Genomic DNA, 24,571 nt, shown 5'->3' with positions numbered 1-24,571 from the left:
TTACACAAAAGACAATTGAAAATGCACCTTTGAGATATGATACCCAAATGTTAGAGCTCTTTAAATGGATACAGCATAGCTGTAAAAAAACTTACTAGGAAATATCACTTGAACCTCTCTATTTACAGAATAGGGCCCAGAGAGATGATAGTACTAGTGTGTATATATAGCTTTTTGCACTTGAATCTAGGTAGAAATTTCCCGGAAGTCCTCCGACTCACCTTCCCTTCTATATAACTCCCTTTCCTCCTGAGTTTTGTTCTGTTTCTAACCATCTGGAGTTTCGTAACATGAGACAGATCTCTGCTGCAGCTTTGAAGTCTTTTTGTTGTGTTTTTTCTGGATAAACAATGAAGATTGTGTAATTTTTCATTATATTCCCCTGATAAGGTAAGGCCACCACCTTGTATCCATTAGGGTAGTTTATAATTTGCTGAGCTATTTGACAACCCCAAATTAATGAGTGCAGTTTAATTCACAAGGGAAGTTTGGATTGTTCCCAAGCTTTCAGTGGAGTCTACCTATGTGCAAGTTAATGGAGACTTACACTGTATAATGTTTACTTGCAGAGGAAGCCAAGGAGGGTTTCTCAGAAATTTTCATTGACTCTGCATACATTTACATGTTTTGCATGCTTAACCTTATTCTTACCTTGCTGGTTTATTTGGTTTTCTATGCCTGCCTTTATATTAAGATACTTGGTGCACTTTTTCTTGCAAATATGTCTTGGTCAGTATTCTGTGATCTATTATTTTGATTGACTTAACTTCTGAAAACCCATCTTATTTGACAGAGTTGTTCAACCTCATCAAGATGAACTGTTTGATGATGAAGAGCTACCCACTGCAAGTCCTGATGAGGAACAGTCAGGCCCATCCCGGAGAAAGAGGCAGCCAAGTATGTCAGAGAGCATGCCTCTATACACACTTTGTAAAGAGGACTTGGAGAGCATGGATAAAGAAGTAAGTTCCATAAACCAAAAATTTTTACACTTGTGCGGCAAATTTAACAAATTATTCTTTTTTCAATGTATGGCACCTATAGATATGTATGTATATTTATTTTGTATAATGATGATAGTCCATAGGATTCAAAACATGTGGGATGTAATTCCCACCACTAGGAGGAGGCCAAGAACCCACACAATAGCTTAAATTTCCTCCCATCTCTCATAAATTTTGTTCTTGGCCCCAGGAGAAGGTTGAGAAAATAGAGGTATTTTAGCTACTTATTTATGGATTAATGTTTGGGATCTCAGATCAATGTGAGACCCTTTAACAATTGGACACATCATTCACAAAGAAAACAGAAGAGATTTCCAGCAAGCTGAATGATACAAGGATATAAGAATACCCACTATCTCACTAGAGATTTCAGCCATAACTATCCTCAGGCATCGCAGGGACATGTCCCATAGCCTCCCCCTGTGGGATAACGGTATTTCCTCCGAAATTTTCTGCTGCACTTGTACAAGCACTGTATGGGCTCTCTACTGGATACTGCTGAAGTTTGGTGACTTGTAAGCCAGTGGAGGGGTGCTACTTTAGGTAAGCCACTGACCACAGCCCACAGGCTGTTAGAAAGTACTCTGACAGGTACAGCATAACCAGGAGACTTAGCCTGCTCTCCCACTGACACACTTTTTTGCCTAAATCAGGAATGTAGCTGCACTCTAAGACCACTAACATCTTTTTGGACCCTTTGACAGCCCTGTAACCGTTTTTTCACTCTCTTAAAAAAAATAGGTATATGGCCTTTTAAGAAAACCGCTGATTGCTCTGTGTAATAACCTGTTCTCTCACTAAGCATCTGGTTAGTTTATGCAGCGTGAAGGGAAAGTTTTTGGAATATGTAATGATTTTTTTGTGTTCTAAAACTTTAATATGGACTTTTTATTGTTTTTAGCCTCTCAGGGGCATGGGCAGTTTTCCAGGCAGTAGCCCCACCCCCTCAGCTTCCTGGTCTTTTTCTCCTCACTCCAGAGCTGCAGCTAGGGAGGAAAAGTCCTTCCTGGCATATCTCAGCTTTTTTTTTCTTCTAATTTCATCCTCATTTTGTGATCCTGTCACTGAAGGGGTGCGAGTACCCACACAGGTCAGCGGGCCTAGGTATTACCTTGCCCATTAGGAATTTGCAGGTGTCAGGGGTGTAAATTGGCTAGTGTAGAGGGCTCACTGCCATTCCATTTTATCAGTGTATGTGTGTTGTCTCATACTCTGCCATTTTGCACATAATGGAACCCAGTAAATCTGTCCCAACTGAAACTATGTTAAACCCTATGGTAGAGGGTCCTACTGATGCATCTCCCGGTATATGTTTGTGTCTGTTTTGCAAATCTGTTCCAGTGTGCTAGGTCAATCAACTCTGCAATAGTTGTGTACCTCAAATTCTGCATGCAAATCATCCACTTCTCTCTACATCCTCTACGGAATTATATCCTGTATATATTACTCAGGGAGCCTCCACTGACCTTACTCCTGAGTTTAAAGATCATTTACACAGGGTTATGGCAGAATATTTAGCAGCTATAGCTAGTAAGCGTAAACGCAAATCTGGGGATTTGCCTCACTCTCTTGATGTCAACATGCAAACTCCTTCCCATCAACCTCAAATTCCTGTCCTGCTTCAGAGCTCTGACTCTGAGGACTCAAAATCATCCTGTTCAGATGGGCAAGTGTCATCTGGTGAACAGGAACCTATTCCTGACCCTGAATTTGAAAAAGCTTTCAAATTTAAAGGAGATCATATCCACACCCTTTTGCATGAGGTATTGAGAACTCTAGGTATTTCCAGGGAAAAACCTGCTGAAAACATGCCTGTAAATCAATTGTTATCAAAGCACCTTCTAGATTCTAGAGGTATTTCAGGTTCCAGATTTGGTTTCTAACTATATAGCCGAAGAATGTTAAAAACCTGGTATTCCATTTGCTCTTTCTTCCACGTTTAAGAGAATGTACCCGGTTTCAGAGTAGAATGTGCAATTATGGGAAACCATACCCAAGGTTGATGTAGCTATTTCCACTCTTGCCAAACCCACTACCATCCCCATGGAGGATAGGACCTCTTTCAGGGATCCAATGGACCACATAATGGAGTCTTTCCTGAGGAAGCTCTTCCTTCAGACAGGGCTTCTGCTTAAACCAGCACTGTCTATCAGTGGCCGAGGCAGGGCCTCTCTGGTGTGATTTTCTGTCCAAATACTTTCTGAAAAATCCTCTGCTGAGGATCTCCAGGATTGCATTAGAGCCATTTAAATGGCTAATGTCTTTATATTTGATGCAGTAACGGACATTATCAAGATTAATATCAAGAACATGTCTTGGGCAGTTATTCCTTAGAAGGGCCTTATGGCTAAATTCATGGTCAGCTGACATGGTTTCAAAAAAAGGGAAGATTCTATTTGGTTCTGATTTGGACTCCATTATTAAGACTGTTACTGGTGGGAAAGAAGCTTTTCTCCCTCAGCACAGAAAAGCCATGGGAAAGAACAGATCAAGTAATCCTATTTCGTTCCTCAGGAGATCAGAAGTCTTCCTCTTCTCAAGAGCTTAAGCCCTCCAAGCTGGCCTGGAAGCCTGGTTCTTAATGGGCAAAGAACAAGCAATCCAAGAAGTCCGCCAATACAACATCTTCCTGACTAGATTCTATTCTAGTAAGGTGCAGACGGAGTCTTTTTCAGAAGACCTGGTTCCAGTCAGTCCAGGACGCCTGGGTTCAAAAGATCATATACCAGGGTTACAGGATAGGCTTTTACTAAAGGACTCCTTGAGGATTCCATCTGTCTTTATGTCCCCAAAAATCCTGCAAAGGCATCTGCCATGTGTTCAGGATTTTAAGGGTATGGGAGTATGGGACTTGTGTCTCAACAGGGTCAAGGGTTTTACTCCAAAGAAGGAAGGCACTTTCAGACCCATTTTAGATTTGAAAACTCTAAACTTAGTTTGTCAGGGTCCCCACTTTCAAGATGTCAACCATTCGCACAATTTTACCCTTAATCCAACAGGGAAAATTCATGTCTACTATAGACCTAAAGGATGCATACCTGCAAATTTCTATCCACAAGGATTACCATCAATGCCTATGGTTTGCATTCCTAGACAAACACTCCCAATTTGTCGCCCTTCCATTTGGTCTGGACAATATAGTAGTGCAGGTTCCTTCCCTGCCTATAGCTATTGCTCATACTCAACGGCTACTTTGTTTTCTCCAAGACCACGGTTGGAGAATTAATGTTCCAAAGAGCTCTTTAACTCCAGCTACAAGGGTGTCCTTTCTAGGAGTCATCATAGATTCAGTCCAAATGCGTCCATTCCTGACAAAATCTTGCAGAATAAAATTTCGAAAGGCATGTCTGGAATGCAACATGCTTCATTTCCATCAGTAGCTCAATGCATGGAGTTGATAGGTCTTATAGTTGCAGCTTCAGATGCAGTTCCCTTTGACTGCTTTCACTTACGACCCTTTCAATTATCTATGCTCAATCAGTGGTCAAAGAATTATCTCCAATTGGAACAAAAGATTGTACTGGATTTGTCCGTCAGACAATTTCTCTCTTGGTGAATACAAGGTCCTTCTTTGACCCTTGGAGCATCATTTCTTCTCCCATCATGGGCAAAGAGTTTGTTCCCCTCCAGAGGCGAGGTTACCAATTCACATTATGAAACTCTGACTGATTATTCAGGCTTTTAAGTCCTGGTCCCTCTTCAAAGAAGAGAGTCCATATTCAGTTGGACAATATCATGGCGGTGGCCTATATAAATCATCAAGGGGTTACCTGCAGTCCACTGGCTATGCGGGAAGTGTCCCAGATTCTGTCTTGGGCATAGAGGAATTAATGCTCCCTTTCAGCTCCCATCCCAGATGTGAACAATTGGTAAGTGGATTACCTCACCTGTCAGTTGGTCCATTCAGGAGAGTGGTCTCTCCATCAGGACATCCTCAATCAATTATTGATCAAATGGGGTCTACCGGACATAGATCTTGTGTCCTCAGATATTAATTGCAAACCTTTAATATATTGTGCAAGGTCAAGAGATCCAAAGGCTTTTGGTGTGTCCATGGAATTTTCATCTAGCGTACCTGTTTTCTCCATCTTCCAAGAATCAAACAGGAGTCAGCTTCAGTAATCTTGATTGCTCCAGCCTGGCCCTGCAGAACATGGTATGCGGAACTAGTGCAGATGTCCTTGTCTCCTCCATGGCTTCTTCCTCTGAGACAAGACCTGTTGTCTCAAGGGCCTCTCTTCCATCAGGATCTCAAATCTCCTAAGTTTAACGGTGTGGAGATTGAATGCCTAGTTTCTTTCTAATGGTAGTGAGAGTCTACAGATTATATTCTTACAAATGGGAATACATCACCTGGCCACAAGGAGGAGGCAGACACCCCAACCAGAGCATTCAACTATCCTTCCTACTTCACCCTCTCTACCAGTAGTTCTTTGCCTCATCTAGGAGGAAGGCAGAGAGAAGTACTATGCAGAAGACTTCATACAATTTAAAAACCCTTAATGGATAGTTCATGTAAGAGAAGGTAGAGTACCTACAGCTGTCCCTGTTAATCTCATTTTATGAAAATAGGACTTGTTTATCTGAGTTATATGACTGCGTGGAGATTGAAGTCTGACTCTAGATTGAAGAGGTTTCTCTGAATCTGTTATACAGGGGTGCAAACCGGTAACCCGGCATATTTATCACGAAAGTGTGAAAAGTTTAGCTATCTAGGTATGCAGAACGCAGTTTCTCATTGCACAGTGTGAAAACTCAGTGTATTTATCAATTTCTTCAGGAGGGACTCAAAAAGGGTCACTCTTCTAGGTTTCTTAAGGGCAAGATTTTGGCTCTTTTTTGGGGGGGTTTTGGTTTTTTTTCACAGATGTTTGGCACAGATGCCCTATGTTCAATCCTTTGTTCAGGCTCTGATTAGAATCAGGACAGTTTTAAAACCTATTTCTCTTGTTAAGTGTATTCAGTCCATGGATCATCCATTACTTATGGAATATATTCTCTTCCCAACAGGAAATTGCAAGAGGATCACCCAAGCAGAGCTGCTACATAGCTCCTCCCCTCACATGTCATATTCAGTCATTCTCTTGCAACTTAATAGATAGTATGTTGTGAGAGGTCTGTGGTGTTTTTATACTTAGTTTATTTCTTCAATCAAAAGTTTGTTATTCTAAAATGACACCGGAGTGTGTTGTTTATTCTCAGGCAGTATTTGGAAGAAGAATCTGCCTGCGTTTTCTATGATCTTAGCGGCAGTAACTAAGATCCACTGGCTGTTCTCTCTTATTCTGAGGAGTGGGGTAACTTTCAGAAAGGGAATAGCGTGCAGGGAATCCTGCAAATAAGGTATGTGCAGTAAATAATTTTTCTAAGGAATGGAATTGACTAAGAAAATACTGCTGATACCGATGTAATGTAAGTAAAAGCCTTTAATACAGTGAGAGCGACTGTTAGCAGGCTGGTTTAAATATATACAGTAAAGTAATTTTCTAAGGAATGGAATTTGACTGAGAAAATGCTATTAATACTGAAGTGATGTTATAAGCCTTAAATGCAGTAGGAAGACTGGTATCAGGCTTATCAATAGAGATACATGCTCCTTAAAAAAGGATGTTTTAAACGATTTTGGTGGCATGTTTAATCGTTTTGTGAGGTACATTGGTGATAAAACTTGTTGGGGCATAAAATTTTTCCACATGGCTGACAATTTTTCTGCATAGAAACAGTTAACTGAAACTCCCAATATTGTAATATTGAGTAGGAGGGGCCTATTTTAGCGCTCTTTTGACGCAGTAAAAATTCAGGCTCTGTCTTCCTGCTTCCTTCTGCTTGACCCGGGTCGTCTCCAGACAGCTTAAGGGACTTCAAAAGTCATTTTGAGGGAGGTAATCAGTCACAGCAGACCTGTGACAGTGGTTTTTTTGACTGTATTAAAAAACATTTTTTTGCTTATAAAAACCGTTTGGGTTTTAAGGGGTTAATCATCCATTTGCAAGTGGGTGCAATGCTCTGCTAACTTAATACATTTACTGTGAAAATTTGTTTGCTATAACTGATTTGGTTCATTGTTATTTCAACTGTGACAGTTTTCTGTGCTTCTTAAAGGCACAGTAGCGTTTTTCTTTATTACTTGTAAAATTATTTACAGTGTTTTCCAAGTCTGCTAGTCTTATTGCTAGTCTGTTTAAACATGTCTGACACAGATGAATCTGTTTGTTCACTATGTTTAAAGGCCACTGTGGAGCCCCACAGAAACATGTGTACTAAATGTATTGATTTCACTTTAAATAATAAAGGTCAGTCTTTATCTATAAAGGAATTATCACCAGACAACGAGGGGGAAGTTATGCCGACTAACTCTCCTCACGTGTCAGTACCTTTGCCTCCCGCTCAGGAGGCGCGTGATATTGTGGCGCCAAATGCATCAGGGACGGCCATACAAATCACCTTACAAGACATGGCTAATATTATGAATAATACCCTGACAGAAGTATTATCTAAATTGCCAGAATTAAGAGGACAACGGGAACCTGTGGATGACAGATGGAAGAGGCGCCTCATGGGACAAGTATCGTTTTAGGCAGCAAAGGGATACACATTAGCAGCGGACCCCCCACACAGAGTGTTACTCACAAGAGCGGCGGTACAAACGTGTACCCAGACAAGCAGGACGGAACCAAAAGTCGCCCGTCAGACAGGCGTAAGCTCGGTACGCTAGGCAAACGTCACTCAGCAAGCAGCGTCAGAGTAGACCCAGCAGGGGAACCAATGGAGTCGAAGGGAACTCGACACAGCGGACCTCCAAAGGGGATCAGGAACGTAACCAAATTGCTCCAGCGGCAATAGTAATAGAAAACAGGCAGGTGTGATGTACTCAAGGATACATTTATTGAGTACAGACAGATAAAAACAAGCGTACAGCAACGCGTTTCTCAACAAATAGTCGTTTCATCAGCCTGATGAAACGACTATTTGTTGAGAAACGCGTTGCTGTACGCTTGTTTTTATCTGTCTGTACTCAATAAATGTATCCTTGAGTACATCACACCTGCCTGTTTTCTATTACTATTGCCGCTGGAGCAATTTGGTTACGTTCCTGATCCCCTTTGGAGGTCCGCTGTGTCGAGTTCCCTTCGACTCCATTGGTTCCCCTGCTGGGTCTACTCTGACGCTGCTTGCTGAGTGACGTTTGCCTAGCGTACCGAGCTTACGCCTGTCTGACGGGCGACTTTTGGTTCCGTCCTGCTTGTCTGGGTACACGTTTGTACCGCCGCTCTTGTGAGTAACACTCTGTGTGGGGGGTCCGCTGCTAATGTGTATCCCTTTGCTGCCTAAAACGATACTTGTCCCATGAGGCGCCTCTTCCATCTGTCATCCACAGGTTCCCGTTGTCCACTTACCATTTCTAAGAGAGCTGCCTGGATTGCTGTTTGCCGAATCCGCCATCTGCCACATGCTGTGATCATTTGCGCACTTCTATAGAGACTCTGTGTGCTATCTCGGTTCTCTTTAATCCAGAATTAAGAGGCAAGCGCGATTGCTCTAGGGTAAGAATAGAGCGCGCTGGTGCTACAAGAGCCATGTCCGATACTGCGTCACAGTTTGCAGAACATGAGGACGGAGAGCTTCATTCTGTAGGTGACGGATCTGATCCAGGGAAACCGGATTCAGAGATCTCTAATTTTAAATTTAAGCTTGAGAACCTCCGTGTATTGCTAGGGGAGGTTTTAGCGGCTCTGAATGACTGTAACACAGTTGCGATTCCAGAGAAATTATGTAGGCTGGATAGATACTATGCAGTACCGGTGTGTACCGACGTTTTTCCTATACCTAAAAGGCTTACAGAAATTATTAGCAAGGAGTGGGATAGACCTGGTGTGCCCTTTTCCCCACCTCCTATATTTAGAAAAATGTTTCCAATAGACGCCACTACACGGGACTTATGGCAGACGGTCCCTAAGGTGGAGGGAGCAGTTTCTACTTTAGCTAAGCGTACCACTATCCCGGTGGAAGATAGTTGTGCTTTTTCGGATCCAATGGATAAAAAATTGGAAGGTTACCTTAAGAAAATGTTTGTTCAACAAGGTTTTATTTTACAGCCCCTTGCATGCATTGCGCCTGTCACTGCTGCTGCGGCATTTTGGTTTGAGTCTCTAGAAGAGGCCATTCACTCAGCCCCATTGGATGAAATTATGGACAAGCTTAAAGCCCTTAAGCTAGCTAATGCATTTGTTTCTGATGCCATTGTACATCTAACTAAACTAACGGCTAAGAATTCCGGTTTTGCCATTCAAGCACGCAGAGCGTTATGGCTTAAATCCTGGTCAGCTGATGTGACTTCTAAATCTAAATTACTTAATATTCCTTTCAAGGGGCAAACCTTATTCGGGCCCGGCTTGAAAGAAATTATCGCTGACATTACGGGAGGTAAGGGTCATACCCTTCCTCAGGACAAGGCCAAATCAAAGGCCAAACAGTCTAATTTTCGTGTCTTTCGAAACTTCAAGGCAGGAGCAACGTCAACTTCCTCCGCCCCGAAACAGGAAGGAACCGTTGCTCGTTACAGACAGGCCTGGAAAACTAACCAGTCCTGGAACAAGGGCAAGCAGGCCAGAAAACCTGCTACTGCCCCTAAGACAGCATGAAGGGATGGCCCCCTATCCGGAAACGGATCTAGTGGGGGGCAGACTTTCTCTCTTCGCCCAAGCGTGGGCAAGAGATGTCCAGGAACCCTGGGCGTTGGAGATCATATCTCAGGGGTATCTTCTGGACTTCAAGGCTTCTCCTCTAGGGAGATTTCATCTTTCAAGGTTATCAGAAAACCAAATAAAGAAAGAGGCATTCCTATGTTGTGTACAAGACCTCCTAGTAATGGGAGTGATCCACCCAGTTCCACGGACGGAACAAGGACAGGGATTTTATTCAAATCTGTTCGTGGTTCCCAAGAAAGAGGGTACCTTCAGGCCAATTTTGGACCTAAAGATTTTAAACAAATTCCTAAGAGTTCCATCATTCAAGATGGAAACTATTCGGACTATCCTGCCCACGATCCAAGAGGGTCAGTACATGACCACGGTGGATTTAAAGGATGCCTACCTTCACATACCGATTCACAAAGATCATCATCGGTTCCTAAGATTTGCCTTCCTAGACAGGCATTACCAGTTTGTAGCTCTCCCCTTCGGGTTGGCTACGGCCCCGAGAATCTTTACAAAGGTGCTGGGCTCTCTTCTGGCGGTTCTAAGACCACAAGGCATAGCGGTGGCTCCGTATCTAGACGACATCCTGATACAGGCGACAAGCTTGCAAATGGCCAAGTCTCATACAGAGATAGTTCTGGCATTTCTAAGGTCGCATGGGTGGAAGGTGAACGTGGAAAAGAGTTCTCTATCACCACTCACAAGAGTCTCTTTCCTAGGGACTCTGATAGATTCTGTAAAAATGAAAATTTACCTGACGGAGGCCAGGTTGTCAAAACTCTTAAATGCTTGCCGGGTCCTTCATTCCATTCCACGCCCATCAGTGGCTCAGTGCATGGAAGTAATCGGCTTAATGGTAGCGGCAATGGACATAGTGCCATTTGCGCGCCTGCATCTCAGACCGCTGCAATTGTGCATGCTATGTCAGTGGAATGGGGATTACTCAGATTTGTCCCCTCTACTAAATCTGGATCAAGAGACCAGAGATTCTCTTCTCTGGTGGTTATCTCGGGTCCATCTGTCCAGGGGCATGACCTTTCGCAGGCCAGATTGGACGATTGTAACAACAGATGCCAGCCTCCTAGGCTGGGGCGCAGTCTGGAATTCCCTGAAGGCTCAGGGATCCTGGACTCAGGAGGAGAAACTCCTCCCAATAAATATTCTGGAGCTAAGGGCAATATTCAACGCTCTTCTAGCTTGGCCTCAGCTAGCAACACTGAGGTTCATCAGATTTCAGTCGGACAACATCACGACTGTGGCTTATATCAACCATCAAGGGGGAACCAGGAGCTCCCTAGCGATGTTGGAAGTCTCAAAGATAATTCGCTGGGCAGAGTCTCATTCTTGCCACTTATCAGCGATCCACATCCCAGGAGTGGAGAACTGGGAGGCGGACTTTCTAAGTCCTCAGACTTTTCATCCGGGGGAGTGGGAACTCCATCCGGAGGTATTTGCTCAACTGGTCCATCGTTGGGGCAAACCAGAAGTGGATCTCATGGCGTCTCGCCAGAACGCCAAACTTCCTCTTTACCGTTCCAGGTCCAGGGACCCGGGAGCGAAGCTGATAGATGCTCTAACAGCTCCTTGGTTTTTCAACATGGCTTATGTGTTTCCACCGTTTCCTCTGCTCCCTCGACTGATTGTCAAGATCAAACAGGAGAGAGCATTGGTGATTCTGATAGCCCCGCGTGGCCATGCAGGACCTGGTATGCAGACCTAGTGGTCATGTCGTCCTGTCCTCCATGGACTCTACCTTTGAGGAAAGACCTTCTAATACAAGGTCCCTTCAATCATCCAAATCTAATTTCTCTGAGGCTGACTGCGTGGAGATTGAACGCTTGATCCTATCAAAGCGTGGCTTCTCCGAGTCAGTTATTGATACTTTGATACAGGCACGAAAGCCTGTTACCAGAAAAATCTACCATAAGATATGGCGTAAATACCTGTATTGGTGCGAATCCAAGAGTTACTCATGGAGTAAGGTTAGGATTCCAAGGATATTGTCTTTTCTCCAAGAGGGCTTGGAAAAAGGCTTATCAGCTAGTTCTTTAAAGGGACAGATTTCTGCTCTGTCTATTCTTTTGCACAAACGTCTGGCAGAAGTTCCAGACGTCCAGGCCTTTTGTCAAGCTTTAGCTAGGATTAAGCCTGTATTTAAAGCTGTTGCTCCTCCGTGGAGCTTAAACTTGGTTCTTAAGGTTCTTCATGGAGTTCCGTTTGAACCTCTTCATTCCATTGATATTAAACTTTTATCTTGGAAAGTTCTTTTTTTGATGGCTATTTCCTCGGCTCGAAGAGTCTCGGAGTTATCTGCCTTACATTGTGATTCTCCTTATCTGATTTTCCATTCAGACAAGGTAGTTCTGCGTACTAAACCTGGGTTTTTACCTAAGGTAGTTTCTAACAGGAATATCAATCAGGAGATTGTTGTTCCATCATTATGTCCTAATCCTTCTTCAAAGAAGGAACGACTTTTGCATAATTTGGACGTAGTCCGTGCCCTGAAATTTTATTTACAGGCAACTAAAGATTTTCGTCAAACTTCTTCCCTGTTTGTCGTTTACTCTGGACAGAGGAGAGGTCAAAAAGCTTCGGCAACCTCTCTCTCCTTTTGGCTTCGTAGCATAATACGTTTAGCCTATGAGACTGCTGGACAGCAGCCCCCTGAAAGAATTACAGCTCATTCCACTAGAGCTGTGGCTTCCACCTGGGCCTTTAAGAATGAGGCCTCTGTTGAACAGATTTGCAAGGCTGTGACTTGGTCTTCGCTTCACACCTTTTCAAAATTTTACAAATTTGACACTTTTGCTTCTTCGGAGGCTGTTTTTGGGAGAAAGGTTCTTCAGGCAGTGGTTCCTTCCGTTTAAGTTCCTGCCTTGTCCCTCCCATCATCCGTGTACTTTAGCTTTGGTATTGGTATCCCATAAGTAATGGATGATCCGTGGACTGAATACACTTAACAAGAGAAAACATAATTTATGCTTACCTGATAAATTTATTTCTCTTGTAGTGTATTCAGTCCACGGCCGCCCTGTCTTTTTAAGGCAGATCTAAATTTTAATTAATACTTCAGTCACCACTGCACCCTATGGTTCCTCCTTTCTCGTCTTGTTTTGGTCGAATGACTGAATATGACATGTGAGGGGAGGAGCTATGTAGCAGCTCTGCTTGGGTGATCCTCTTGCAATTTCCTGTTGGGAAGAGAATATATTCCATAAGTAATGGATGATCCGTGGACTGAATACACTACAAGAGAAATAAATTTATCAGGTAAGCATAAATTATGTTTTCTCCTCCTTGAAGCTTTAACCTTGTTCTCAAAGTTTTACAGCATGCTCCTTTGAGCCTATGTATTTTCTTCTTAAATGGAAAGAGTCCATAGCTGCATTCATTACTTTTGGGAAATAAGAACCTGGCCACCAGGAGGAGGCAAAGACAACGCAGCGAAAGGCTTAAATACTCCTCCCACTCCCCTCATCCCCCAGTCATTCCCAGGAGGATGGCAGAGAAGTGTCAGAATTTTTCATTTTTGTTTTTGTCTCTTATGGAGGGTAGTACTCTTTGGCATGGGACAGGAGTTTTAAGTAGTCCTGTCAGTCTCTCAGTGAGGGCTTGGATGAAAGTTAGAGTCCGGAGATGCAGGGAGTTTCTCATATTAATAGCTCCTCAAGCAATCGGCCTTGTCGTACTTCGCTTTGCTGCCTGCTTTCTTCTCTCAAGTCCATGGCGGAGGCGATGCTACTATCCGTCACACTTGAAAGGCCATGTTCCTTTTCCACACGTAGATTCCGGTAAGATAGTTTCATTTTACTTTATCAATGTACTGTAATGTGAATGTTTCCAGAGAGGCTACCACTTTTCAGTTCTAACTTATTAATATGGGTCTCTTTTAGTATCTTGGAATAGAGGGTTAATATCTCCTGAGGGGGGTTATTGATCAGGGGGGGGTTATAATCATGTTTGTTATGTGATTCAACCTGCTTATGTGTGATGTTTATTGGGCTCGTGGTTGGAACATTGAGGCCTTTGGAAGTGATGCAGCACTTTTTTGGACTTTGTTCGGGCGTGGCTACGTTCCGTTTTTCCATTTCCGCATTCCCGACCGTGTGGTGAAGGTAATTTTTCTAGTCTGCAGGGGTCTGGTCATAGGAGGTGGTGAGTGCCCCAGCCATTGGGGGTGTCAGGTGCCGTTTTTGTTTTTACTACTTTAGTCCATATTTAAATATTTCCCTTTATCCAGTTATGGAGCATTCTGATTCTGAGACTGTGTTAATTTCAGATTCAGTTACAGAGGATTCTGATACTGAGACTATTTTGATTTCAGATTCTGTGTCCGGTGATGAATCCGGAGTGGCCTCGTTGACACCTGTCAACCACTTTTGTTCCGTATGCAGTTTTAGAGCGCCTGGTTCCTCAAGGCTTGGGGAATCAAGGGACTGCTGAGCCATACGCCTCTGGGGGTCCTGTCCTCCGAGAAGCGACTTCCCTACCAAATCATTCTTCTACACATGTGGGTAACCCAGTTTATGGTTCCTCCATGCGGGGTGGCGTGTTTCCCCCAGAGGTTGCAGAGCGTTTTCGCTTCCACATAATGTTGGCGATTGTTCTTCTGCAGAGTCCAGACGTTTCTTTGAGAATGTGCTCTGCCCTATTGTCCCGGGCCTTCCGCCTTAGGGTGGGCCTCTACAGTTTCCCGCGGGTGTATCTGTCCCTGTGTGTTGTGCCTTTCGTTACTGGATTGCGCACCTTTGCGTGTTGCTCCGACATGTTTTTCAGTTATTGAATGACCCTATCGTTACCAGATACGGGGATTTTCAGTCTGATTCTTCGAATGGTGCACCTCATTAGACAAGTGGGGATGAAGTAATCTCCTAATTGTCATTTGTTTGAGATCTTTCCCAGTTTTGTAAGATAGGGCTCTGTTTGGCTGGTCCTGCGGGTAGGCCTGTGTCTCTGGGCATTAACCTCCAGGTTGCCTTATATTTTATTTATATCCGATGGGATGTCTTTTATTTGTTTTTGTTTCCTTTGGGAACCTTCTGGGATTGATACTCTTCTTCGGAAGTTGTTTTGGACATGTTAGTCCTATGTTAAAAATGTCTGTTTTCTGTTTTTTTTCCCATATGAGGGAGAATTTATGCAGCTTGCCGGTTGGACCCTAGGTGCAGGCCGGTCCTGTCGGGTTCGTTCGGTCTTGCGACTTTTCGGACACGTGGCGCTGTTCTGCTCAGCTGGTTCTGTAGATGCGCTGAGTGCTCAGGTTATCAGTTTTTCATGTTCGACTAAGCATTCGAGAGGACCTGTGGGTCTGTGAGGTGGAAAGGATTGTTTCATTCCTTATAGCCTTCAGTCATAGGTGGCCATACAGGGGAGTTTCCCGCTGCGGCACGCCTATCTGACATCTGATTTCATCAGAACCTAGAGCCTCCCCCATGTGGTGGAGTGTTGGAGGGCTTAACGCCCCTTACTGCAGTTGAGCAGTTTGGCCTTCATTTTTAGGCCTCTGGTTTTGTCCTTTTGGGCTTGATCCAACAGCTTGTACAGGATAGCTGTCTAGCATGCGGAAGGTTTGCAGTTTGAAACCAGTTGCAGCTCTTCACACCTTGCAGGTGTACACATAAGCTGTTTATAGTGTATCTAGATGCAGCTCTTACTCTTTGACATGTACGGTCTGTCTGAGTTATGAGTCCTTTGTGTCTTCTTCCATTGTCTCCGGCTGGATTGGTTCCCCCTGGGGTGATGGTTGTTCCCTGCGGGGACTTTGTTTAGCTCGGGATTTTCCGGAGCTGGGTAGGCGTAGTGCCTTTCTCTTCCTTGTGTCCTCTGCTTGTGCGGAGGTGATAGGGAGACTAGTCCTGCTAGTAGGACTTTTTTTTTTTTTACTTCGAGGTATCCCTTGGTTGTCCTGAGGCTTTGGGAGGTATATTCATACGACTTCTAGCTTTGTTCCTTGGAGCGTTGAATTTTAGATAGGAGTGGTTCCTTCCTTTGGTCGGGGCTTTTGAGTTCTTCTCGCTATCCGGATTCTCTGGATATTCATCCATATCCCTTGTGTCTGGCTTTTTGGCCAGATGGGGTGTTTAGTTCTAGGGTAAGGTTTGCCTGAACTATTAGGTGCCCAGACCTGTTTTTCTCCCTGAGACTTCCGGTTGCTAAAGCTTTGCTTGTCCTTTTTCCTGACCAAGTTTTGGGTGGTTTTGGAATCTTGGATCTCAGGGCTGGTCGGGTGTTCCTGACCAAGTTTTGGGTGGTTGTGGGAACTTGGGCTATGTCCTTGCTCCATTTACCTGACCTGACCTGGTCATGGTTGGCCAAGTTTTCTGAGTATTTTGTACTATTTGCCACAAGAGTAGCCCATCTTATTTAGTGGTTAGCTAACCCCTCAAGGGTTGTTAGTTCATACCCAGTTGCTGGCGCTGGATGTCCAATTTTCAGGTGCGCCTTAGGGATGCATTCCCCTGGTCAGCTTGCCAGTGTTCCCATGAATTGCCTGCTCTGAAGGCGAATGAGTTGGCTGTGCCTCTGCTTGGCAAGCTACTTGTAAAGGGGTCCTTTTCTAGGACATCTGTGTTCCGGCATTATCCCTTTTTTTTCCAGGGATATACTCCTCCCTATGGTAATGGAGTCCTTGCTTGGGGCTTCTCCTGGATGGGAGGAGGATGAGTGGGATTTGTTCCCCCTGGGGTCTTGCTGGCTCGACATCAGACTTGTTGGGCCTTTATTTTGATAGATCCTTAGGTCTATGGCCTTGTTGTCTGTTTTCAGAGTCGGGTTGTACTTGTACTCTGTGGGGATGGCTGTGCTATCCTTATGCTCGTTCCTGTACCTGTTTCAGGATTCTTTTGTTCCCCTGTCTTGTATCCCTGAGGCTGGGTTGGTCCATCTGGGTGTGGGTCTGCAGGTCAGGATGGCCGAGCGGTCTAAGGCACTGCGTTCGGGTCGCAGTCTCCTCTGGATGTGTGAGCTTGTTGAGTCTATCCTCTTAGCTATGTCTACTACGGTATAGATTTTCCTTTCAACTTGCTCCATTAATTTCAGGAGAGCGTTTACTCATCCTTCGGGTTCTGAGGGTATACTCTCCTCGGGGGGGGGGGGGCTCGTTTGAGGTTTTGTGTTCCCCTTTTTAGGGACCTGTGTGTAGGTCCGGCGACTTAGGTTGCCTGGAGCATGCCCTCTGTCCGGGGGTTGCTTTTGCGGTCTGTTTCTTGCTTGACTACTTCTTCTTCCTCACAAGTACCCTCTGTGTTGTCCTGTTATGGACTCTGTGTTCTTAAACTTGGGGGTTTTCACCTGAGTGTATTACACACTTTTTCTTGGTCGAATGCCTTGGTATTCTATGGTCAGACACTGGGAGGACTTTGCCTCTTCAGTTCCATTCCGTACTTGCAGGATGTTGGAGAGACGTCTGTTCTGTCTCTGTGCCTGGTCTTATCCCGGGTTTTGCTTGGTATAGGCGTGGTCTACTTTCCCTGTTTGGGTCGCTTTTGGTCTCTGAACTGGGCTCACTCTTGGAGGTGTTCTTTTTTGTATTAGGGGACCTTTCGGTTTCCTTGGTTCTCCTTTGCCTTGTTTCCATGGGGGTTTTAGCTGGTGTCTCCATTTGTGGGGGGTGAGTGGTGGGGGACTGTCTGTTGGGCGACTGTGTCTTCTGGAGGACTGTTGGCTCATTCGAGTCCGTTTGCTGTCTCTGGTTTGGCTTCTGGACTAACTGCGAGTCAGTGTCATTGGGGCTTTTCCTCTTAAAATTTTCTCTGCTTCGGACGAAGCAGGTTTTTTATTAGGGTAGAGGTTCAGGCCTGGTGCCCTCAGTATGGGCCGCCTATTGTACCCTCCCGTCTTGGCATTCTGTGTCCTCTATAGCTTGGGTATTGTTTTCCCAAAAGTAATGAAGGCAGCTGTGGACTCTTTCCATTTAAGAAGAAAAACATAAATTATGCTTACCTGATAATTTCCTTTTCTTCTGATGGAAAGAGTCCACAGCTCCCCACCCGTAATTTTATGTGGGGCGTCCTTATATTCTTCTGGCACCCTTCACCCTTATATTTCTTCTACTGTTCCTTGTTCCTCAGCAGAATGACTGGGGGATGAGGGGAGTGGGGGGAGTATTTTAGCCTTTGGCTTGGTTGTCTTTGCCTCCTCCTGGTGGCCAGGTTCTTATTTCCCAAAAGTAATGAATGCAGCTGTGGACTCTTTCCATCAGAAGAAAAGGATATTATTAGGTAAGCATAATTTATGTTTCTATTGATATTAAGTTGCTTTCTTGGAGATTATTATTTTTTATTGGCAATCTCTTCTGCTCGAACTGTCTCAGAATTGTCGGCACTCCAGTGTGACACTCCTTTTTTGGTGTCACCAGTATAAGGCCGTGCTAAGAACTATATCAGGTTTTCTACATGTAGATGGACAACAAATCAGGAAATTGTGGTACCATTGTTGTGTCCTAATCCCTGTTCTTCTAAAGAGAGGTTGTTACACAATTTGGTTGTGGTAAGGGCCTTAAAGTTTTACCTTCATGCTACCAAGGATTTTCGTCAATCATCAAGCTTGTTTGTCCTTTTTTTCTGGTAAGTGCAAGGGTCAAAAGGCTACTACTGTTTCCTTGTCTTCTTGGTTAAATAACCTATTTTGTAAGGCTTACCTTAAGACAGTGCATACTCCTCTGGCTCGTATTACTGCTCATTCTACTCAGTTTCTGGGCTTTCAAATCCAAATGTTAATTACAGACTCAATGACACTTTCCTGACTGTTACAGATGAGGAACAGGACTTGTGAATTATTATTTCAGATGATTTAAAACTTGGTAAACAATGTAGTAATGCAACGAGTAAGACTAGCAGAATGCGTGGATGTATTGGTAGAGGTATTTGCAGCAGAAATAGTAAGGTTCTTATGCCACTTTATAGATCATTAGTTAGGCCTCATCTTGAGTGTTGTGTGCAGTTCTGAAGGCCATACCTTCAGAATGATATTAACAAACTTGAATCTGTGCAAAGGAGGGCTACCAAAATGGTACATGGTCTAAAAAATAAAACTTACCAGGATAGACTCAATTACCTAAATATGTATAGCTTAGAGGAGAGAAGTGATAGAGCTGATATAATAGCAACTTTCAAGTACGTTAAAGGGCTTAGTATAACTGAGGCTGTGGGTATTTTACATAAAATGTAAAATTCAAGAACAAGGGGTTATGATCTCAAGCTGAACGGTAGTATATTCAGAAGTTATTTGAGGAAGCACTTCTTTACAGAAAGAGTGATTGATTTATGGAATAAACTTTCTCAAGAGGTAGTAATGACAAACACTGCCGGGGACTTTAAAAATGCCTGGGACAAGCATAAGGCTATCCTACGAACTAGATACGTTTATACTGTTAGTTAATATCGGGCAGACTTGCTGGGCCTATGGCTCTTATCTGCCATCAATATCTATGTTTATGTTTCAAGAACGAGGCTTCGGTGGAACAGATCTGCAAAGCTGCTACCTAGTCTTCTCTTCATACGTTTACAAAATTGTATCAGCTTGATGTCTTTGCCTCTGGAGAGGCATCTTTCGGCACGAAAGTTCTTCAGCCGGTGGTGCCTACCAAGTAGGTAACTGCCTTGTTTTTTAATCCCTCCCATATCATTTGTGGACTCCACAACTTGGGTATTGATTCCCAGATTGGAATGTGTGAACTCTCACTACCATTAGAAAGAAAACAACATTTCTTTCATGTAATTAGCAAGAGTCCATGAGCTAGTGACGTATGGGATATACATTCCTACCAGGAGGGGCAAAGTTTCCCAAACCTCAAAATGCCTATAAATACACCCCTCACCACACCCACAAATCAGTTTTACAAACTTTGCCTCCTATGGAGGTGGTGAAGTAAGTTTGTGCTAGATTCTACGTTGATATGCGCTCCGCAGCAGGTTGGAGCCCGGTTTTCCTCTCAGCGTGCAGTGAATGTCAGAGGGATGTGAGGAGAGTATTGCCTATTTGAATTCAATGATCTCCTTCTACGGGGTCTATTTCATAGGTTCTCTGTTATCGGTCGTAGAGATTCATCTCTTACCTCCCTTTTCAGATCGACGATATACTCTTATATATACCATTACCTCTACTGATTCTCGTTTCAGTACTGGTTTGGCTTTCTACTACATGTAGATGAGTGTCCTGGGGTAAGTAAGTCTTATTTTCTGTGACACTCTAAGCTATGGTTGGGCACTTTTATATAAAGTTCTAAATATATGTATTCAAACATTTATTTGCCTTGACTCAGGATGTTCAACGTTCCTTATTTCAGACAGTCAGTTTCATATTTGGGATAATGCATATGAATTAATCAATTTTTTTCTTACCTTAAAATTTGACTTTTTTTCCTGTGGGCTGTTAGGCTCGCGGGGGCTGAAAATGCTTTATTTTATTGCGTCATTTTTGGCGCAAAAATTTCTGTTTCCGGCGTCATACGTGTCGCCGGAAGTTGCGTCATTTTTGACGTTTTTTTTGCGCCAAAAGTGTCGGTGTTCCGGATGTGGCGTCATTTTTGGCGCCAAAAGCATTTAGGCGCCAAATAATGTGGGCGTCTTTTTTGGCGCTAAAAAATATGGGCGTCACTATTGTCTCCACATTATTTAAGTCTCATTATTTATTGCTTCTGGTTGCTAGAAGCTTGTTCACTGGCATTTTTTCCCATTCCTGAAACTGTCATTTAAGGAATTTGATCAATTTTGCTTTATATGTTGTTTTTTCTATTACATATTGTAAGATGTCCCAGATTGACACTGAGTCAGAAGATACTTCTGGAAAAACACTGCCTGGTGCTGGATCTACCAAAGTTAAGTGTATCTGTTGTAAACTTGTGGTATCTGTTCCTCCAGCTGTTGTTTGTAATGAATGTCATGACAAACTTGTTAATGCAGATAATATTTCCTTTAGTAATGTTACATTACCTGTTGCGGTTCCGTCAACATCTAATACTCAGAGTGTTCCTGTTAACATAAGAGATTTTGTTTCTAAATCCATTAAGAAGGCTATGTCTGTTATTCCCCCTTCTAGTAAACGTAAAAGGTCTTTTAAAACTTCTCATTTTTCAGATGAATTTTTAAATGAACATCATCATTCTGATTCTGATAGTGGTTCCTCTGGTTCAGAGGATTCTGTCTCAGAGGTTGATGCTGATAAATCTTCATATTTATTCAAAATGGAATTTATTCGTTCTTTACTTAAAGAAGTCTTAATTGCATTAGAAATAGAGGATTCTGGTCCTCTTGATACTAAATCTAAACGTTTAAATAAGGTTTTTAAATCTCCTGTAGTTATTCCAGAAGTTTTTCCTGTCCCTGATGCTATTTCTGAAGTAATCTCCAGGGAATGGAATAATTTGGGTAATTCATTTACTCCTTCTAAACGTTTTAAGCAATTATATCCTGTGCCATCTGACAGATTAGAATTTTGGGACAAAATCCCTAAGGTTGATGGGGCTGTCTCTACTCTTGCTAAACGTACTACTATTCCTACGGCAGATAGTACTTCCTTTAAGGATCCTTTAGATAGGAAGATTGAATCCTTTCTAAGAAAAGCTTACTTATGTTCAGGTAATCTTCTTAGACCTGCTATATCTTTAGCGGATGTTGCTGCAGCTTCAACTTTTTGGTTAGAAGCTTTAGCGCAACAAGTAACAGATCATAATTCTCATAGCATTATTAATCTTCTTCAGCATGCTAATAACTTTATTTGTGATGCCATCTTTGATATCATTAGAGTTGATGTCAGGTATATGTCTCTAGCTATTTTAGCTAGAAGAGCTTTATGGCTTAAAACTTGGAATGCTGATATGTCTTATAAGTCAACTTTGCTTTCCCTTTCTTTCCAGGGTAATAAATTATTTGGTTCTCAGTTGGATTCTATTATCTCAACTGTTACTGGAGGGAAAGGAACTTTTTTACCACAGGATAAAAGATCTAAAGGTAAATTTAGGTCTAATAATCGTTTTCGTTCCTTTCGTCACAATAAGGAACAAAAGCCTGATCCTTCACCCACAGGAGCGGTATCAGTTTGGAAACCATCTCCAGTCTGGAATAAATCCAAGCCTTTTAGAAAACCAAAGCCAGCTCCCAAGTCCACATGAAGGTGCGGCCCTCATTCCAGCCCAGCTGGTAGGGGGCAGATTAGGTTTTCTCCAACATAGGTGTGTCCGGTCCACGGCGTCATCCTTACTTGTGGGATATTCTCTTCCCCAACAGGAATAAGAGCCCAGCAAAGCTGGTCACATGATCCCTCCTAGGCTCCGCCTACCCCAGTCATTCTCTTTGCCGTTGTACAGGCAACATCTCCACGGAGATGGCTTAGAGTTTTTTAGTGTTTAACTGTAGTTTTTATTATTCACCAAGGGGCATTGCTGTAGTACCTTACTTGGACGACATTCTGATTCAAGCGTCGTCCCTTCCTCAAGCAAAGGCTCACACGGACATCGTCCTGGCCTTTCTCAGATCTCACGGATGGAAAGTGAACGTGGAAAAGAGTTCTCTATCTCCGTCGACAAGGGTTCCCTTCTTGGGAACAATAATAGACTCCTTAGAAATGAGGATTTTTCTGACAGAGGCCAGAAAAACAAGACTTCTAGACTCTTGTCGGATACTTCATTCCGTTCCTCTTCCTTCCATAGCGCAGTGCATGGAAGTGATAGGTTTGATGGTAGCGGCAATGGACATAGTTCCTTTTGCGCGCATTCATCTAAGACCATTACAACTGTGCATGCTCAGTCAGTGGAATGGGGACTATACAGACTTGTCTCCGAGGATACAAGTAAATCAGAGGACCAGAGACTCACTCCGTTGGTGGCTGTCCCTGGACAACCTGTCACAAGGGATGACCTTCCGCAGACCAGAGTGGGTCATTGTCACGACCGACGCCAGTCTGATGGGCTGGGGCGCGGTCTGGGGATCCCTGAAAGCTCAGGGTCTTTGGTCTCGGGAAGAATCTCTTCTACCGATAAATATTCTGGAACTGAGAGCGATATTCAATGCTCTCAAGGCTTGGCCTCAGCTAGCGAGGGCCAAGTTCATACGGTTTCAATCAGACAACATGACAACTGTTGCGTACATCAACCATCAGGGGGGAACAAGGAGTTCCCTGGCGATGGAAGAAGTGACCAAAATCATTCAATGGGCGGAGTCTCACTCCTGCCACCTGTCTGCAATCCACATCCCAGGAGTGGAAAATTGGGAAGCGGATTTTCTGAGTCGTCAGACATTGCATCCGGGGGAGTGGGAACTCCATCCGGAAATCTTTGTCCAAATCACTCAACTGTGGGGCATTCCAGACATGGATCTGATGGCCTCTCGTCAGAACTGCAAAGTTCCTTGCTACGGGTCCAGATCCAGGGATCCCAAGGCGGCTCTAGTGGATGCACTAGTAGCACCTTGGACCTTCAAACTAGCTTATGTATTCCCGCCGTTTCCTCTCATCCACAGGCTGGTAGCCAGGATCAATCAGGAGAGGGCGTCGGTGATCTTGATAGCTCCTGCGTGGCCACGCAGGACTTGGTATGCAGATCTGGTGAATATGTCATCGGCTCCACCATGGAAGCTACCTTTGAGACGAGACCTTCTTGTTCAAGGTCCGTTCGAACATCCGAATCTGGTCTCACTCCAGCTGACTGCTTGGAGATTGAACGCTTGATCTTATCGAAGCGAGGGTTCTCAGATTCTGTTATCGATACTCTTGTTCAGGCCAGAAAGCCTGTAACTAGAAAGATTTACCACAAAATTTGGAAAAAATATATCTGTTGGTGTGAATCTAAAGGATTCCCTTGGGACAAGGTTAAGATTCCTAAGATTCTATCCTTCCTTCAAGAAGGATTGGAAAAAGGATTATCTGCAAGTTCCCTGAAGGGACAGATTTCTGCCTTGTCTGTGTTACTTCACAAAAAGCTGGCAGCTGTGCCAGATGTTCAAGCCTTTGTTCAGGCTCTGGTTAGAATCAAGCCTGTTTACAAACCTTTGACTCCTCCTTGGAGTCTCAACTTAGTTCTTTCAGTTCTTCAGGGGGTTCCGTTTGAACCCTTACATTCCGTTGATATTAAGTTATTATCTTGGAAAGTTTTGTTTTTGGTTGCAATTTCTTCTGCTAGAAGAGTTTCAGAATTATCTGCTCTGCAGTGTTCTCCTCCTTATCTGGTGTTCCATGCAGATAAGGTGGTTTTACGTACTAAACCTGGTTTTCTTCCAAAAGTTGTTTCTAACAAAAACATTAACCAGGAGATTATTGTACCTTCTCTGTGCCCGAAACCAGTTTCAAAGAAGGAACGTTTGTTGCACAATTTGGATGTTGTTCGCGCTCTAAAATTCTATTTAGACGCTACAAAGGATTTTAGACAAACATCTTCCTTGTTTGTTGTTTATTCCGGTAAAAGGAGAGGTCAAAAAGCAACTTCTACCTCTCTCTTTTTTTGGATTAAAAGCATCATCAGATTGGCTTACGAGACTGCCGGACGGCAGCCTCCCGAAAGAATCACAGCTCATTCCACTAGGGCTGTGGCTTCCACATGGGCCTTCAAGAACGAGGCTTCTGTTGATCAGATATGTAGGGCAGCGACTTGGTCTTCACTGCACACTTTTACCAAATTTTACAAGTTTGATACTTTTGCTTCTTCTGAGGCTATTTTTGGGAGAAAGGTTTTGCAAGCCGTGGTGCCTTCCATCTAGGTGACCTGATTTGCTCCCTCCCATCATCCGTGTCCTAAAGCTTTGGTATTGGTTCCCACAAGTAAGGATGAAGCCGTGGACCGGACACACCTATGTTGGAGAAAACAGAATTTATGTTTACCTGATAAATTACTTTCTCCAACGGTGTGTCCGGTCCACGGCCCGCCCTGGTTTTTTTAATCAG

At 43.6% G+C, this 24,571-nt stretch overlaps 1 protein-coding gene across 1 annotated transcript in view; it reads left to right on the top strand.

The window, feature by feature from the left end:
- The window catches only part of CTDP1 (CTD phosphatase subunit 1), a 750,130-nt gene that overhangs the window by 513,883 nt on the left and 211,676 nt on the right, over window positions 1–24,571 (top strand). Inside the window, exon 11 of the mRNA XM_053715845.1 lies at window positions 794–962. Within this exon, the coding sequence (XP_053571820.1) occupies window positions 794–962 (169 nt within the window). The remainder of the gene's footprint in view (window positions 1–793; window positions 963–24,571) is intronic.

The sequence above is a fragment of the Bombina bombina genome, chromosome 5 (assembly GCF_027579735.1).
Source record: "Bombina bombina isolate aBomBom1 chromosome 5, aBomBom1.pri, whole genome shotgun sequence".
NCBI classification, from domain to species: domain Eukaryota; kingdom Metazoa; phylum Chordata; class Amphibia; order Anura; family Bombinatoridae; genus Bombina; species Bombina bombina.
This window is presented reverse-complemented; position numbering and strand designations above follow the sequence as displayed.